Raw genomic sequence first — 14880 nt, forward strand, 5'->3', positions numbered from 1 at the left:
AGCCCGGAGCAAATGGTAACATAAATGATAAGTTCCCAGACCAAAAGTTGTGGAGGGACCGTCATTTCAAACACGCCCCTAACGGCATCACCTGCCAGAACTCAGAAACTGTAACTCCGGAAAGTGCAGGCAAACAGTGAGCGTTTGCCTCGTTCTGAGTGTCACTCCATGGATGTCACCTTCAAGAGGTAGTACGAAGCTAGAAGAACACCATGTGCCTTTCCTCAGCACAAATGACCACATCCTGTGCCAGGCAGCATTTTTCAGACTCTGTGGTTAAGAACCGGTACAAGTTCAAGTGTAGCTAGGCAGAGCTGGAATGTTAGTTGAAGCTGTGATTTGAATCTCAGAAGGTTGAGACATACAGCTCTTCTTCTTGATCCCTCAAGAATTGAAGACAAGAGAAAAAGATGGCAAGGAACCATTTTCCTTCTCTTCCTTTAAGAAACACATGTACACTCACGTAATGAACCTAAATAATTTATTGAGTCATATGCTCAGCACGTATTTATTGCACACCCACTATTGTCCAAGTACTGTGCTAGCTGTTGCAAATACTCAGCATGAGGAAGACAGTCTAAGATCCTACCTAATGAAGGGTGGGGGGGGGTGGGAGAAAGACAATAAACAAACAAATAAATAAAACTCTAAAATTGTCCATGCAGAGAATTACAATAGAGTATGGTGCTAAAATGCTGACTGGGTTATCAGGGAACAACTCTCTGAAGAAATGACGCCTAAGAGGAGATCTGAGTGACATTTATAAAGCAACAGTGAACACACTTACCAACATAAATATCAGCATGAAATATGTACAATATGGATATGGATATCACGTTTAAATTCACAAAAAAAGCCTGGAAATAATCCATAATGTCAACAGAAACAATCTTTGAGTGGTAGGATAGAGGTGGGTTTTTCTTTTGTCTTTCTCCTTTGCTGAACTACCAAACTGTGGTGTAATGCAAAAATATAGAGAGTCTGGCACAAACAATGCCCCTTTATTCCAAAATCATAAGCCTGTAATCCTGTAACATAACAATATCACACTTAAGCACACCATATGCCATTTTTGATGAAAGGATCAAATTAAAACTATAAATTATTACACCCATATCATTACCTTACCAACCACCCTCAAGCAGGCCTTCCTTCTGCTGGGTCCTGTATTTAGTCTTTGTCCCTAGCTCCTTGCACAGAGTTCCTAAAACTCTTGAAATTTCCTGAGTTACAGGAGTATCCTTTGTTATTCATAACAAGCCCCTTTAAATCATGCCTGGGTTTATGCTACAGAGGTGACTTAGGGTGGGGACCCTAAGTAGCCTCAGGGTGGGTTGTTACACTCAAGAAAGACTAAGTGAATAGAAGTTGGAACTTTCAGCCCCATCCGCTAACCTCCAGGAAGGGGGAGAGAGACTGTAGACTGAGCTCTATAAAAACTCTTGAACAATGAAAGCCCTGGCTGGCGTAGCTCAGTGGATTGAGCACTGGCTGTGAACCAAAGTGTCGCAGGTTCGATTCCCAGTCAGGGCACATGCCTGGGTTGCAGGCCATGACCCCCAGCAACCACACATTGATGTTTCTCTCTCTCTCTCTTTCTCCCTCCCTTCCCTCTCTAAAATAAATAAATAAATAAATAAAAATCTTAAAAAAACCTCTTGAACAATGAGAGTTAGAAAGCTTCCAGGCTAGTGAACACATTGAGGTGTGCCCAGGAAGGGCATGGGAGCTCCCCTGCCCCAAACCTTGCCTTACGGATCTCTTTCACTTGGCTCTTTTTGAGTCGCATCCTTTATAATAAACTGACAATAGTCAGTAAAGCGCTTTCCTAAGTTCTGTGGGTCATTCTAGCAACTTATCACACCTGAGGGAGGTTTGTGGAAAACCTTGAACTTGTAGCCACGTTGGACACAGACTGTGTGTAACCTGGGGACCTAGTACTTATACCTGGTGTCTGAAGTGAAGGCAGTCTTGTGAAACTGAGCCCTTAATCTGTGAGTCCTATATTAACTCCAGGAGCCAGTATGACAATTGAATTGAATGTTGAATTCCCAGTTTTTTTCTGGAATACTGGAGAATTGGTTGCTGATGTTGGGAATACTCTAGAATTGGTGTCAGACGTGGGACTTTTTGGACCAGTGGCTAATGAAAAAACATGTGGTTTAGGAAGAAAAAAGGAAGAGAGCATGGGAGATGAGAAACCTCTGATTCCTAGCCACGTGGTCACCCATGTCACGGAGCAGCAGCTGTGGGGTGATCAGTTCCTGCAGGTAAAATGACCAAGGGTGTTCAGAGACCGATCCAGCTTCCAAGGAGCTGGCTCGTTGGATGCATAAGGAACTGAAGACTAATGAGAAAGAGATGATGTACACAATCTGTTGGTTATCTGTGATGACTAAAATGAAATGAAAAGAGAGTTCTGTGTCAGACCTTAATGCTGGACCAAGCTCAGATTTCAGTTGGTTTAAGCTTTGGTTACTAGGCTCAAAGCTGCCCCAGGGGAAAATGATGCGGTAACCTCGGAGAGTACCTCTAAGAGAAGGTCATCGAGAAGGTGATTCACATGGGGTCTAGGCAAAACCAAAAAACTACTGAAACCGGGAGTATAGTGTGAAGGAGTTGTCTCATTTTACAAATCAGTACCATCGGCTTCTGCAGAACCTTTACTAAATGGATTGTGAGAATGACTACATTAGGGGAATGTCATGCACGTGCTGCCGCTGGACCCACAGCTCAGTATAAAACTAAAACTATAAAACTCACTAAAATCACAGATGGGTATGCATGACCCAGACCCAGAGCATGCTTTTCCCATGGGAACAGCCAGCCTGCTGGACTGGCTCAAAGCTACTGTAAGGTCTCTACCCTGAGAAAGAGGACTGTCCAGCTCCCTCTGTGAATGCCGAGTGGAACACCCCAGATGAAGCAGTTGATATGATTCGTCTGTAAGCCATACGGGGCTGGCTTTAGGATAATCAAGATATTCACCCACTGAATATGCCTGTTACTGAATATGGTAAGTGCTGTAGTTTCAGGAGGTGTCCTAAAAACGTGCATGTTGGATAGGGTATAGTAAAGTCAGTGCAGCTGTAGGAGGAGATGAGAGTGAGGCTCAGAAGGCAGAAGTGTATTACACTCAGAGGTCCTAGAGACGGGGCACCACAGGCTGTGCAGGGCCGTGTGTGAAAGCACCACTGTCGGTCCAAAGGCAGAAAAGGGGAGGGGCGATCCAAGGCTGGAGTCTTTACTGGAGTTCCTGAGAGAAGGCGCGGCAGGGCAGGAACAAGAGTCTGAACAATACTGGCAGGTGTTGGGACGTAAGAGTGGTCTCTAGCTGTCTAGTACTTAGCCCCGGGACTCCCCTGGATTTGGGGCTGGCTGGGGGGAGAATATTAGCTTCCTGTATGAGAGTCAGGTAAGAAGATGGTTGGGGGATGGAGAGTCTGGGTTGTTTGGTTTGTGTAGGAAAAACAGTCTCCTGGCCAAGCCCTTTTGCGATCTCTTAAGAATTGGCTATCCAGCCCTGGCTGGCATAGCTCAGTGGATTGAGCGCGGGCTGCAAACCAAAGTGTCGCAAGTTCGGTTCCCAGTCAGGGTACATGCCTGGGTTGCAGGCCATGATCCCAAGCAACTGCACATTGATGTTTCTCTCCCCCCCACCCCTCTCTCTCTCTCTCCTCCTCCATTCCCTCTCTAAAAATAAATAAATAAAAATCTTAAAAAAAAAAAAAAAGAATTGGCTATCCCTGGGAAGGACAATCTTTGCCCAGGTCTGTGAGGTCCCCAAATGTACAAGTGTCAAAAATATAGAAAATAAGAAACTGTAGTTAATATAATTGCCCTTGTGATACACGGATGCCGAAGAGACGTACACAGACTCTAAGAAAACACAGAGCAAGGGTCCCCTTTGCCAGCCACCCCATTTAACCTGACTGCTGCAAGATCAGGCAACATTTTGAGAAGCTTTATTGAACTTGCTCTCTCAGCTTCCCCCTCTTGGGTCTTACAGATGTTAATAAAAGCATTAGATTAATTAAAAAGAAAATGAGGAGAGGCAGAAGGGAGAGTCAAGGGACTTGTTCCAGCAAGGTGGAAAACTGTAACTGGTTATTAAGCAATTAGGTGAGCCCCGGCCATGTGGCTCAGTTGGTTGGAGCACCATCCTGTACACCAAAAGGTGTACACAGGTTTGATCCCGGTCAGGGGCTATACCTAGGTTGTGGGTTTGATCCTTTTCTCTTTCTCTAAAAATAAAAAAAAAAATTTCCTCAGGTGAGGATTTAAAAAAAGAAAGAAAGAAGATGAATGAAGGAAACATTGATAGGGCCAAAACAAAGACAAAAGGGAAAGAGGGAGCGTTAAGGGGCTCGTCCCAGCAGGGTAAACATTTGTAGATGGTCATAGGCTGGGGTCATGGCGAGTCCTGTCCCACAGTGACTACTGGGGGTTGGGACTGGAGAGTTTACATTTAGCCTGTGATTGGACACTAGTCAACCCCCCCTCCATGATTACATGACAAAAAACCACCCTAATATCTGAAACACCTGTATCTTAGGTGATGTCAGAGAAATGCTCTATTGGCGAGACCAATGCCCAGGAGAGGTCCATAATAAAGCAAAAATGGTTTATACAGGATGCTGCTACCTGGGGAATGCAAGAAGGAGATACTCATTAGTAGGGAGATTTTTTTTTCTCTTGAGACTGACTTGGAACTCTGTGAGGAGCTGCCAGATTCTATCGTCATGTGGACAGTGTCCTATACACACTTTTGATCGACCATCAAGAGCTGCCTGGCTATGCATGGCAGTTCCACGGTGAATGGACAATATTCCGTTTGTAAGACTACCACCCGGCTTGAAGAAGAGAAAAACAAATCAGCTCAGTGAGGCGAGTGACATGCTGTTTTCCTAGCTGCGATGGAAGAACTGAACAATGATAAAAGCCTCTGTTTGGGTTTTCCCCCAACTCACGGGTCATGACCGTGCCCTGGCCACATGGATATGCAGAAGGACAAGGAAAACCTGGTCCATTAAAGGATGCCCATACGGGGCACTGCCCTGTGGAGATCACTATGGAAATCTGAGCGGTCCATTAAAGCGGGGCATGTTGACATCCATCAGAAGAACCCCCTTCCAAGTTCGGAAGGTGACCGGAGCCAACGAGTGAATGAGCCCATGCAATGAGTAGGCATTTGTGACGTACTGGCTTGAGATGGCCGCCTGGGTCCGTGAAATGAGTAGACACTTGGGCACCTCAGCCATGTAGAGGGGTCAGCCTGGATATGTTCCTTTTTCACCCTGTGAGGCCCAGAATGCTAACGAGAACTGTTCTGTCTGTTAACAAAGGACATAATGGCTGTAGATGACTAGGGGCAAGATTCTTCAGGGGGAGGCCCCACATATAGCTCACCAGTGGGTTATACTGAACCAGTGCCAGTAGCCCCAGAAGGGCTACAGATGAGTTTTGACAAAACAGACATTGACTCTGGACTGGACTTCACTTACCGGCTGGCAGATGCCAAGGGTCAGAATGCTAAAAAAGAACCAGAATGGGAGACACTGCACCCATTCGGACTGTCAGGTCACATTTCTTCAGACCAAGGAATATACTTTACAGCCCATGATGTCAAGCAATGGGCAGCGAGATAGCTTCTTCATAACATTATTTTCGTAGAGAATTGGAACAGACAACTGAAACATTAGTTGTTCAAGACCCTCTGAAGCCCCAAGGTGCCTCCCCTCACCCTTAGCTCAGAATGTCACGCACACCTCCTCTTCCCGCTCTGTCTTCGAACCTCTCACGTATGTGGGGTGTCCAACTCCCTCACATATGTGAGATTCCCGTATGTATGCAGGCTGTTAAACTTGGTTCTTTTTCTCTTATTAATTGGCCTCATGTAGACTTAATTATTAGACCAAATGATAGAGCCCTGGAGACGAAGGGAAAGTTTCTTCCTCTCCCATACCAGCATCTCTAGATTTTTATGATCCTTTGGCTGTAAGAGACTCATGGTCAAAGGCCAGAGGGTGGCCTGTGGTATAGTACAAAAATATATTTGGTCTGAACCCCAGATTCCTAGCACAGAGTTTCTAAAACCCTTGGAACTTCCTGAGCGATAAGAGTATGTTTTGTTATTAAAAACAAGCCCCTTTCAATCACACCTGAATGATTGATGCTACAGAGGTGACTTAGGGTGGGGACCCTAAATTGCCTCAGGATGAGATGGTCACCAGAAAGACCCAGTGATTAAAGGGTTGAAACTTTCAGCCCCATCTGCTGAAGGGGAACAGGGACTCTTGATCGAGTTCTATAAAGACTTTTGAACAGTGGAATTCGGAGGGCTTCTGGGTCGCTGAACACTTCAAAGTGCGGGGAGTGGGGTGCGCCCGGAAAGGGCACGAAAGCTCTCCCACACCATGTTCTGCTCCAGGCATCTCCCGCATGTTGCTGTTCCTGAGTCGTATCCTTGACAACACACGGGCAACCATAAGTAAGTGCTGTCCTAAGTTCTATGGGTCATTCTAGCAAAGTATCCCACCTGAGGGAGGTCTGTGGGAACCCCTGAATTTGCAGCTAAGCTGGAAGAAGTGCGGGTAACCTGGGGATCTGGTACCTATAACTGGTGTCTGAAGTGAGGGCAGTCTTGTGACACCGATCCCTTAACCTGTGGGTGCAGCTTAACCCTGGAGTTAGTGTGAGAACTGAAACGCTGGATGCCCAGCTAGCGTCTGAGGCTTTGGAGAATTGGCTGTTGGTGTTGGAGAACACCTCAGACAAACCTTTCTATAATGCGCGTGTATTATTCTCATAATGCAAAAATAAACATAACCTTTAAATAATAAAGGTAGTATATCTTGAACACTGAATAAGCACCTTAAATTTTCAAAATGTGTTGATCTCGACAGCAAATTATTAAATGCAGTACTTCTAACATGAATAAAACTGAATTACTCCCAAATCGATCCACACACACAAGTTTTCCTTGGCGAGCTCCTGATTTCTTCTTCCTGTTACGTCTCGACCACATCTATAACCATCAGTTAGTAGTCTGTATGCTACGGCTCACCTCCTGCATCTTCGTCTTCATTGGCTGGGCATTCCGCACTGTCCGCGTTTTCTGTTTCATGAGGTTTGGTTACACTGTAGTCATTTAAAATCACTGGACCTTCTAGGAGATAAGAAGAATTTTAACTATGCAGTCAACTTTCAACATTTTTTATAAACATGTATCACATACATTCCCAGCTCAGCTTCACACAAACCCTTGGTGATAGACAGCCCAAGCGGGATATATGTGAAAACTCTAGAGGTTTGGGAATATATCCGGGGTTCACACACCTTTCCATTAGACATGAGTTTCTTGAATATTTCTTTGCACCCGAGTTAAAACGCACTTGGGTTGCTTCTGGACAGAAATTCTCTCTCCTTTGGGATGTCTCACAATATTCACTAGGATGTTATTGCTGTTTATGACCACGAAGTATTAGCATATATTGATGAGAAACACTTAGCCTAAAAACGCTGTCATGGGGAAAGTTGGGGGAAGATGCTTTTCTTAGAGGAAACCTGTAAGCTTCCTATTCTCGTTTTCTGTTCACGTTGTAAATGTGATTCTGTGGGGAACAAGTTGGTCCTCAAGTTCCTTTATTTCTTCAAACATGTACCAAACATTGACAAGGCTACAGGTATGAATACGTCAAATTCCTGTCCCCAAGCAGCTTATACTCTGCAAATGTGGATAAGACAAGCCCTCGACTATCATGCGAGACTCCAACAAGAGACAACACAAGCCTGTCAGGTAGACTCGGACAAAAGACTTAGGGAAATACGAAGTGTTATGGGAGTTCATAAGTGGGAGGGAGTATATATAACAAAGGCGTGCTAAAAAAAAACAGCAAACTTGTTAAAAATCAAGTGTCGTGGAAATGCGATTTTGTACAATAAATGATAATATTAGAAGAAAAAGGGAATAATGGAACTATTTCACAAGTAAAGTGTGGTAGCGTAACAAAAAGATGAGAACAAAAGAACTGAAAGGCTAACTACTTTCTGTCAAACTCCTTCCCAACATTCAGTAAAGTATTTGCATGCAACGTAGAGTCAAAGACACTGAATCCGTGGCGTTCAAATGGGGCTGAAGTAGGAGAGGTAACCAGAACCTCCGCACCGTGGACCTCACAGCCACAGCCAGGATGCCACACGTGGGGCAGGGCTTTTACTGGAATGCGGGAGTAAAATGGAGACACGCTTCATAAAATCCACGACTGAGAGGTCCTGACAAATGGGTCTACCAAGGACTCATGTTTCGCTTTATAAAGAGGTGAAGTTTCCAGCCCTGGCTGGTGTAGCTCAGTGGATTGAGCGCTGGCTGCGAACCAAAGTGTCGCAGGTTTGATTCCCAGTCAGGGCACATGCCTGGGTTGCAGGCCGCGGCCCCCAGCAACTGCACATTGATGTTTCTCTCTCTCTCTCTTTCTCCCTCCCTTCCCTCTCTAAAAATAAATAAATAAAATCTTTTAAAAAAAAAGAGGTGAAGTTTCTAATTTCTGCATATCGTGACGTACGCTCTGTGAGCTCTGAGAATCTGTTATAAACAGTGGTTCACTTTTCTCAAGCCTGAAATAACTAACACATAAAGAGCACGCCTGAACAACTCATATGGGGTATAGGTTCAATGAAAATATAAGGCTACAATTCACAGTAATATAAAAAGACACGTATGTGATAAATTTTGTAATACAACATAAGCTTTGATTCAAAAAGTGAGTTAATCAACAGAGAAAACATAGAAATTACTTTTAGGAAACAAATTATTTTATTTTTAAAATTTAATTAAATAATTAATTAATTAATTTAAAATATTTTATTTATTTTTAAAAAGAGGGGAAGGGAAAGAGAAAGAGAGGGAGAGAAACATCAATGTGTGGTTGCCTCTCCCCTCCCCCTGACTGGGGGCCTGACCTGGCCCACAACCCAGGCATGTACCCTGACTGGGAATCGAACCGGTGACCCCTCGGTTTGCAGGCTGTTGCTCAATCCACTGAGCCACATCAGCCAGGGCAGGAAATAAATTATTTTAAATGTTCATAGTTTATTTTGAAGCAGGGGTCTACAAACAATGGCCCAAGGGTCAAATCTAACCATGGCTTGTCTCTGTGTGGGCCCTGGAGGTGGGATGGTTTTATGTTTTCTAAGGGCTGTAAAAAATATGAAGAGGTATATGCAACAGAGGCCAATGTGGCTCAGCAAGTCTAAAATATTTACTATCTGGCCCTTTACAAAAACAGTTTGCTGATCACTGTTCTAGAGTGAGAAACACAATTTGTTCAAATACAAGCCTACTATATTATTGAACAAAAACTGTCTTTATTTAAACCAATCAGTTGGAAAAACAACAGTGATGAACACTACGTGGGGTGTGGTTTGGGGCCTATGATACCAACGAACTTATATGATCCAAATGGATGAGCTATTTTTGTATCGGGAAGAGACAACACAATTTTTTGTCCCCAACACATGTCCATAGCATTTTTGCTGCAATCAGAAAGTCCTACTTTCTTTGGCAATTTCAGTAAAGTTATATTTCTAGACAGGAAAGACCTGAAGTTACCTGTGGGCACAGACGGCTCCTGACTGCTTTTCAGTTCCACGTTTGGCTTTATATCTGAAAGAAAAAAAAAAGATCATAAATAGTGTTGCTTAGAGTAAGTCGTTTTTTTTTTTTCAGATTCGAGGATGGTGCATTCAGTGAGGGTACCATTTTGGAAGCTTCCGCAGCAGATCACCTCTTCAGAACAGAACTAGTCTTTCTCTATATCCTCCCTTTACTCTCAAGGAGAATAAAAAGTAATAACCGCACAGCAATTGTGTTTTAAAGAGATCAAGAAGAAAAATTAGTAATTTGCATTTACCCACACATTTAATATTTCTGGGGCTTTTGATTTTTTTTTTTTTTATGAAGACCTGAGCTCCCATCTGGTGTCATCTCTCTTTAGTCTAAAGAGCTTCCTTTGGCATTTTCAGCAGGGCCGCAGTGTGAGTGACAACTGAGTTTTCGTTTACTTGGAAATATCTTTATTTTGCCTTCAATTTTAAAGAATATTTTTACTTGATATAGAATTCTGGGCTGACAGTTTTCTTCTAGCACTTTAAAAATGGCATCCCACCGTCTTCTAGCCTCTGCTGTTCCTAAGTTAGTGATAATATTTATATATTATGCTTTTCCTCTGAATGCTTACAAGATGTTCTCTTTACCTTGGTTTTCAGCAGTTTGACTGTCATCTGCCTCGGTGTGATTTTATGTGAATTTATCCCACTTGGGTTCATTGAACTTCTTCTCTGTAAAATTATGTTTTTCACCAAGCTTGGTAAGTTTTTAGCCATTATTTCTTCAAAAAATTTTCTCCCCCATTCTCTTGCTCTTTTCCTTTTAGGACTTCAGTTGCATATGTATGTTAGACTTTTCATATTTTGCCTCAGTTCCCTGAGGTTTGTTCTTTTTCCCCTCAATTTTTTTCCTGTCTGTTGTTCAGATTGAATACTTTCATTAATGTATCTTCAAATCTTCTTACTTCCTTCTGTGGTCTTCATTTGCTGTTAAGTCAGTCCAATGAACTTTCTATATCATATATTATAATTTTTAGTTGTAGAACCTTCCATTTTGTTCTCTTTTTTAATAGTTTCTTTGCTGAGATTTCCTGTTTGTTAATTCACTGCCAGCATATATTCCTTTACATCTTTGAGTATAATTACTGCAGCTGTTTCAGATCCTTGTCTTCCAATTCCAATATCTAAGCCATATTGAGCTCAGTTACCACCAATTTTCTTTTCTCTTGAGTATGGGAAACATTTTCCTTTTCATATGAGCTACTCATTTTGGATAATACCCAGGATATTGTAAATATGTTACAGAATCAGTGAATTCTGTTATGTTCTTTTGAAGAGTATCGGAGTTTATTTTACTTTTTAAAAAAAATTTTTAAATAAATTTTTAAAAAGATTTTTAGAGAGAGGGGAAGGGAAGAAGAAAGGGAGAGAAACATCAATGTGTGGTTGCCTCTTGCACGCTCCTTACTGGGGACCTGGACTGCAACCCAAGCATGTGCCCTGACTAGGGATCGAACCTGCAGCCCTTTGGTTCACAGGCCCGTGCTCAATCCACTGAGCTACACCAGCCAGGATGTACTTTTTAAAGCATGTAGTTAACTTGCCTGGACTCAAACTCAAATTCTGTCTAACTAGTGATGGGCAGCAGCTAGGGTAACCAGATGTCCCAGTATGCATGGTATCGAGGGTTTCCCAGAGACCCTTCCAGATGCACAAATGTCTGTTTAGGTGGACTGCTCAAGGGTTAGCTACAGATTTGAATCAGCCAGAGGATTTATACAAAAAAAAAAATTAAAAAGCCTTCCCTGACTTCTCTATTCTAGACTTCTCCTCCTTACTTCTTAGCTGCTGTGTTTGCTATGTTTTTTATGGAGAGTTTTTAATTGTTTATGCTATTACCATCGTCCAGATTTCCCCCCCTTTGTCCCCCTCCCCGCAACTCCTTTCCCACAGTCAATCCCCGTACAGTTGTCCATGGCCATTGGTGATGCATGTATGTTCTTTGTCCGATCCCTTCATCTTCTCCTAGCCAGTCCCGCCTTTGCTATGGCTTTTTAAGCCAGTAAAGCTACAGATTGTGTTCCCAAGTTTTGGTCACCCTGAGGCTAAAACTGGGGCCTGAACTTGGACCAAAAAAACACATATAACAAGTTGATTTTGTCATTTTTCAATGCCTTCATTTTTTCATATTTTATCCAAAACCAATCATTGTTATCTGTTGGAAGTTTGGTTCAATAAGACACACTCCTCCACTACCAGAAATTGACAATCATGGGGGGAGGCAGAAGAGAGCACAGGAGGGAATAAATGGTGATGGAAGGAGACTCGACTTGGGGTGGTGAACACACAATACAATATACAAATTATGTGTTATAGAGTTGTATACCTGAAACCGATATAATTTTATTAACCAATGTCATCCCAATGAATTCAATAAAAAAGAAAAAAATTGAAAATCTCCTTTGTTCTTTATTTTAATGGTAATCATATACCCAAAACTGTTCAAGATAGTACTGATTTTAAATACTGTATCGTAAAATGTGGTCATATTCCAATTTTTTTGAAAAATATAATCACTATATTTATATTCTATTCTAATTTTTAAAAATTAGCACATCACCATTAGATATTAGCAGCCAAATATAAAGGCTAGGAATACACACATATTTTAAGAATCAGCAAAAAGGTCGCCTGGTATGGGGTGTCAAAACCCAAGAGAGGTGAAGGGAATGTCCATACAAAGAATGGGGGCGGTCTAGGGCCGCCTCCTGGAGACAAAGCAGCGTGAAGAGTGTGCCTGTGTGGGGTGAGCAGTCTGAATGAGGTGCGGAGGGATTCCTTAGGAGGGCATTCAGGCAGGAAAATCGCCTGACTTGGGGTATTGGAGTTTGAGAGGGATGAAGAAGGTAGCCAAGCGAAGGAACCAGTTAGCATGAGTCAGTGCCTGAGTGCAGTGAAGAAGACATCCATGCGTGGGGGTGGTCTGGTGTGGAGTTGCAGCGCCAAGGCAGGGTGAGCAAGGCGCCCACACACGGGACAGCAGGGGCCGGCACCATGGAACCAAAGGCGAGCAGGGAAAGCTCCTATGCATGGGAGTGGTGCAGGGCACAGCGTCAGAACTCGAGTCACGTGAAGAGGGCATCCACGCACTAGCGGCAACCTTGCAAGTAGTTGAGAAGCGTGTCCACGCAGAACAGGGGCCATGGTACGGGATGCCGGGGGCAGCATCTGTACTGAGAAGGATCTTGCAGTGGTGATGGATGGTTGGTTATGTAAAGGAGGATGGCTAAAACAAGTATCAACAATAAGGATAACGAGAGACACGTTTTTCTCTTTCAGAGGAGTTACAAATAAGAAAATGTGTGGTACTGCATTGGAATGGAAGTAGTGGCATAAATGCGTGACTTCTACACAGAAATATAAAATACAGGTGTAAATGTGTGTGTGTGTGTGCGCGCGTGTGTGTGTACCTACGGGTGAACATACAGATAGTCCCTAGCCCGGCCTACTGAGAGCACCTGGGAGCAGCGACACACAACAACTTCTAGGATTCAGATACTAACTTCCAAATGTCACTCTCCACTGAGAGGAGCCAGGCTCATTGGAGAAATGGCTGGTTCTAGGGTTGGAGCAGGGAAAGTATAAGATGAGTCTGGAACATTTTGTGTGTCAGAAAGCAAAGAAGTGTTCACAGAATGAAGAGGATATGTTTAAAAAAACACAGAAATCATCCTGAATAGGTTTCTACTGGCCAAATGTGGAGCAAGGGAGCATCAAAATAATGATAGTATTGGACTGTAACCCACTGAAACAAACAGAAATTCACGAGTCCCTATTGACAGTAAGTGAATAAAAAGTCTGAAAACAAACGGAATATTTACATAGCTTCAATGGGCTTCTCCCCATAATACTCATTACAGGGATGAAAAGAATAACCGTATGATGGAGAGCCGACCAACACCACTGCCACTGAGCAAAGGGACCATCATCAGTAATGAGACAAATGAAAATTATGTGCCACCTGATAATGAAGAGAACACAGCATCACTTCTGTGGTATTCCTGCCAAATAGGCATAACACGAATCTAGCCATGAGAAAGCAAACAAGCTCTGACTGAGGGACAGTTTACAAAATAACTAGTTTGTAATCCTCAACATTGTCAAGGTCATGGAAGACTGAGGAACTCTTCCAGACTGAAATAGAAGGAAGAGTTAGGACAGATAAATGTGTGATTCTCAGCTGAATCCTCCTGCAGTAAAGAACAGAAGGCAAACAATTGGAGAAATCTGAATGAGGTCCAAGGATTAAGTGGTAGTAATGTAGCAATGCTAATTTCCTGATTTTGATGGTTGTTTTGTAGGAGAAGGTAGAACATACACACTAGAGTATTCAAGGGTGATAGGACATCATGTCAGCAACTTACTCTCAAAATTTGCAGAAAAAAATAGTTTTTTGGGTACTGTATTGTAGCTTTTCTGTAAGTTTGATCATTTTTTCAAGTTAAAAAAGAGTTACCCATGAAGCTTTTAATTGCATACTAAAGGGATTCTTAACAGAAAAAAAAAGCAAGAAAGAAACCTAGCTCAAAGGTTTCACATGAGCAACCTTCATGTGAAACATCTTCTAGTTACTACAGAGCAAGATGACTTTTGATTTGGTGACCTAAAGGAAAAAGGTCCTGGTCCCCTGAACCTTTTAAACCCTGTGACAACATTTACATAGCTTTCAATATTTTTTCAAGAGGCCTTTGTGTGCTAAAATTAACAACAGAAATAACTGAGTAGTTTCTAAGAGAGGATTCTGACTGCCTTACAACTCAGAACTTAAAGGAGACATTAAAATCCATCTATAATCAGGCTACATGGATGATGTCCTTAGGTACTAAAGAAAATACTGAAAACACAAGGACAAAATAAATTGGGGTACATTTCCTTCCCTGAACTTAAGGTCTTTATAAAACATGAAGCCCAATATGGAGAGACAGTAAAGGAATTCCCAACTGAAGACCAAAAACTCGTTCAATATTTCTAAGTACAGCAAGAACTTTTCGGTGTTTAATGGACTGTTGTGTAATTTCTTATACTTCAGTCCAAAAACAGTTTCCATTTGATGGGATCTACAGGAGTCTTTTAATGTGTTGGCAGTTGACATAGCTTTAAATTTCTTTTTAAAAAAGAACATTCTAGAAAGCAAAGAAGGAAGGGTCCATATAGTGCTTTTGCTGGAAATAGTTTCCTGTTCTGATATCCATACATATTTGGCATAGATGAGGG

The 14880-nt window shown here is 42.5% G+C and overlaps 1 protein-coding gene across 2 annotated transcripts in view; it reads right to left on the minus strand.

Annotated features, from left to right (window-relative positions):
* The window catches only part of IKZF3 (IKAROS family zinc finger 3), a 78523-nt gene that overhangs the window by 47354 nt on the left and 16289 nt on the right, over positions 1-14880 (minus strand). Inside the window, exons 2-3 of one of the 2 annotated variants that reach the window (XM_036034419.1) lie at positions 9611-9664; positions 7067-7168 (exon numbers count right to left, since the gene is read on the minus strand). In XM_036034419.1, coding sequence (XP_035890312.1) covers positions 7067-7168; positions 9611-9664 — 156 coding nt within the window. The remainder of the gene's footprint in view (positions 1-7066; positions 7169-9610; positions 9665-14880) is intronic. The other variant, XM_036034420.1, reaches the window with a different exon arrangement.

This window comes from Phyllostomus discolor, chromosome 8 (assembly GCF_004126475.2).
Source record: "Phyllostomus discolor isolate MPI-MPIP mPhyDis1 chromosome 8, mPhyDis1.pri.v3, whole genome shotgun sequence".
Taxonomy (NCBI): domain Eukaryota; kingdom Metazoa; phylum Chordata; class Mammalia; order Chiroptera; family Phyllostomidae; genus Phyllostomus; species Phyllostomus discolor.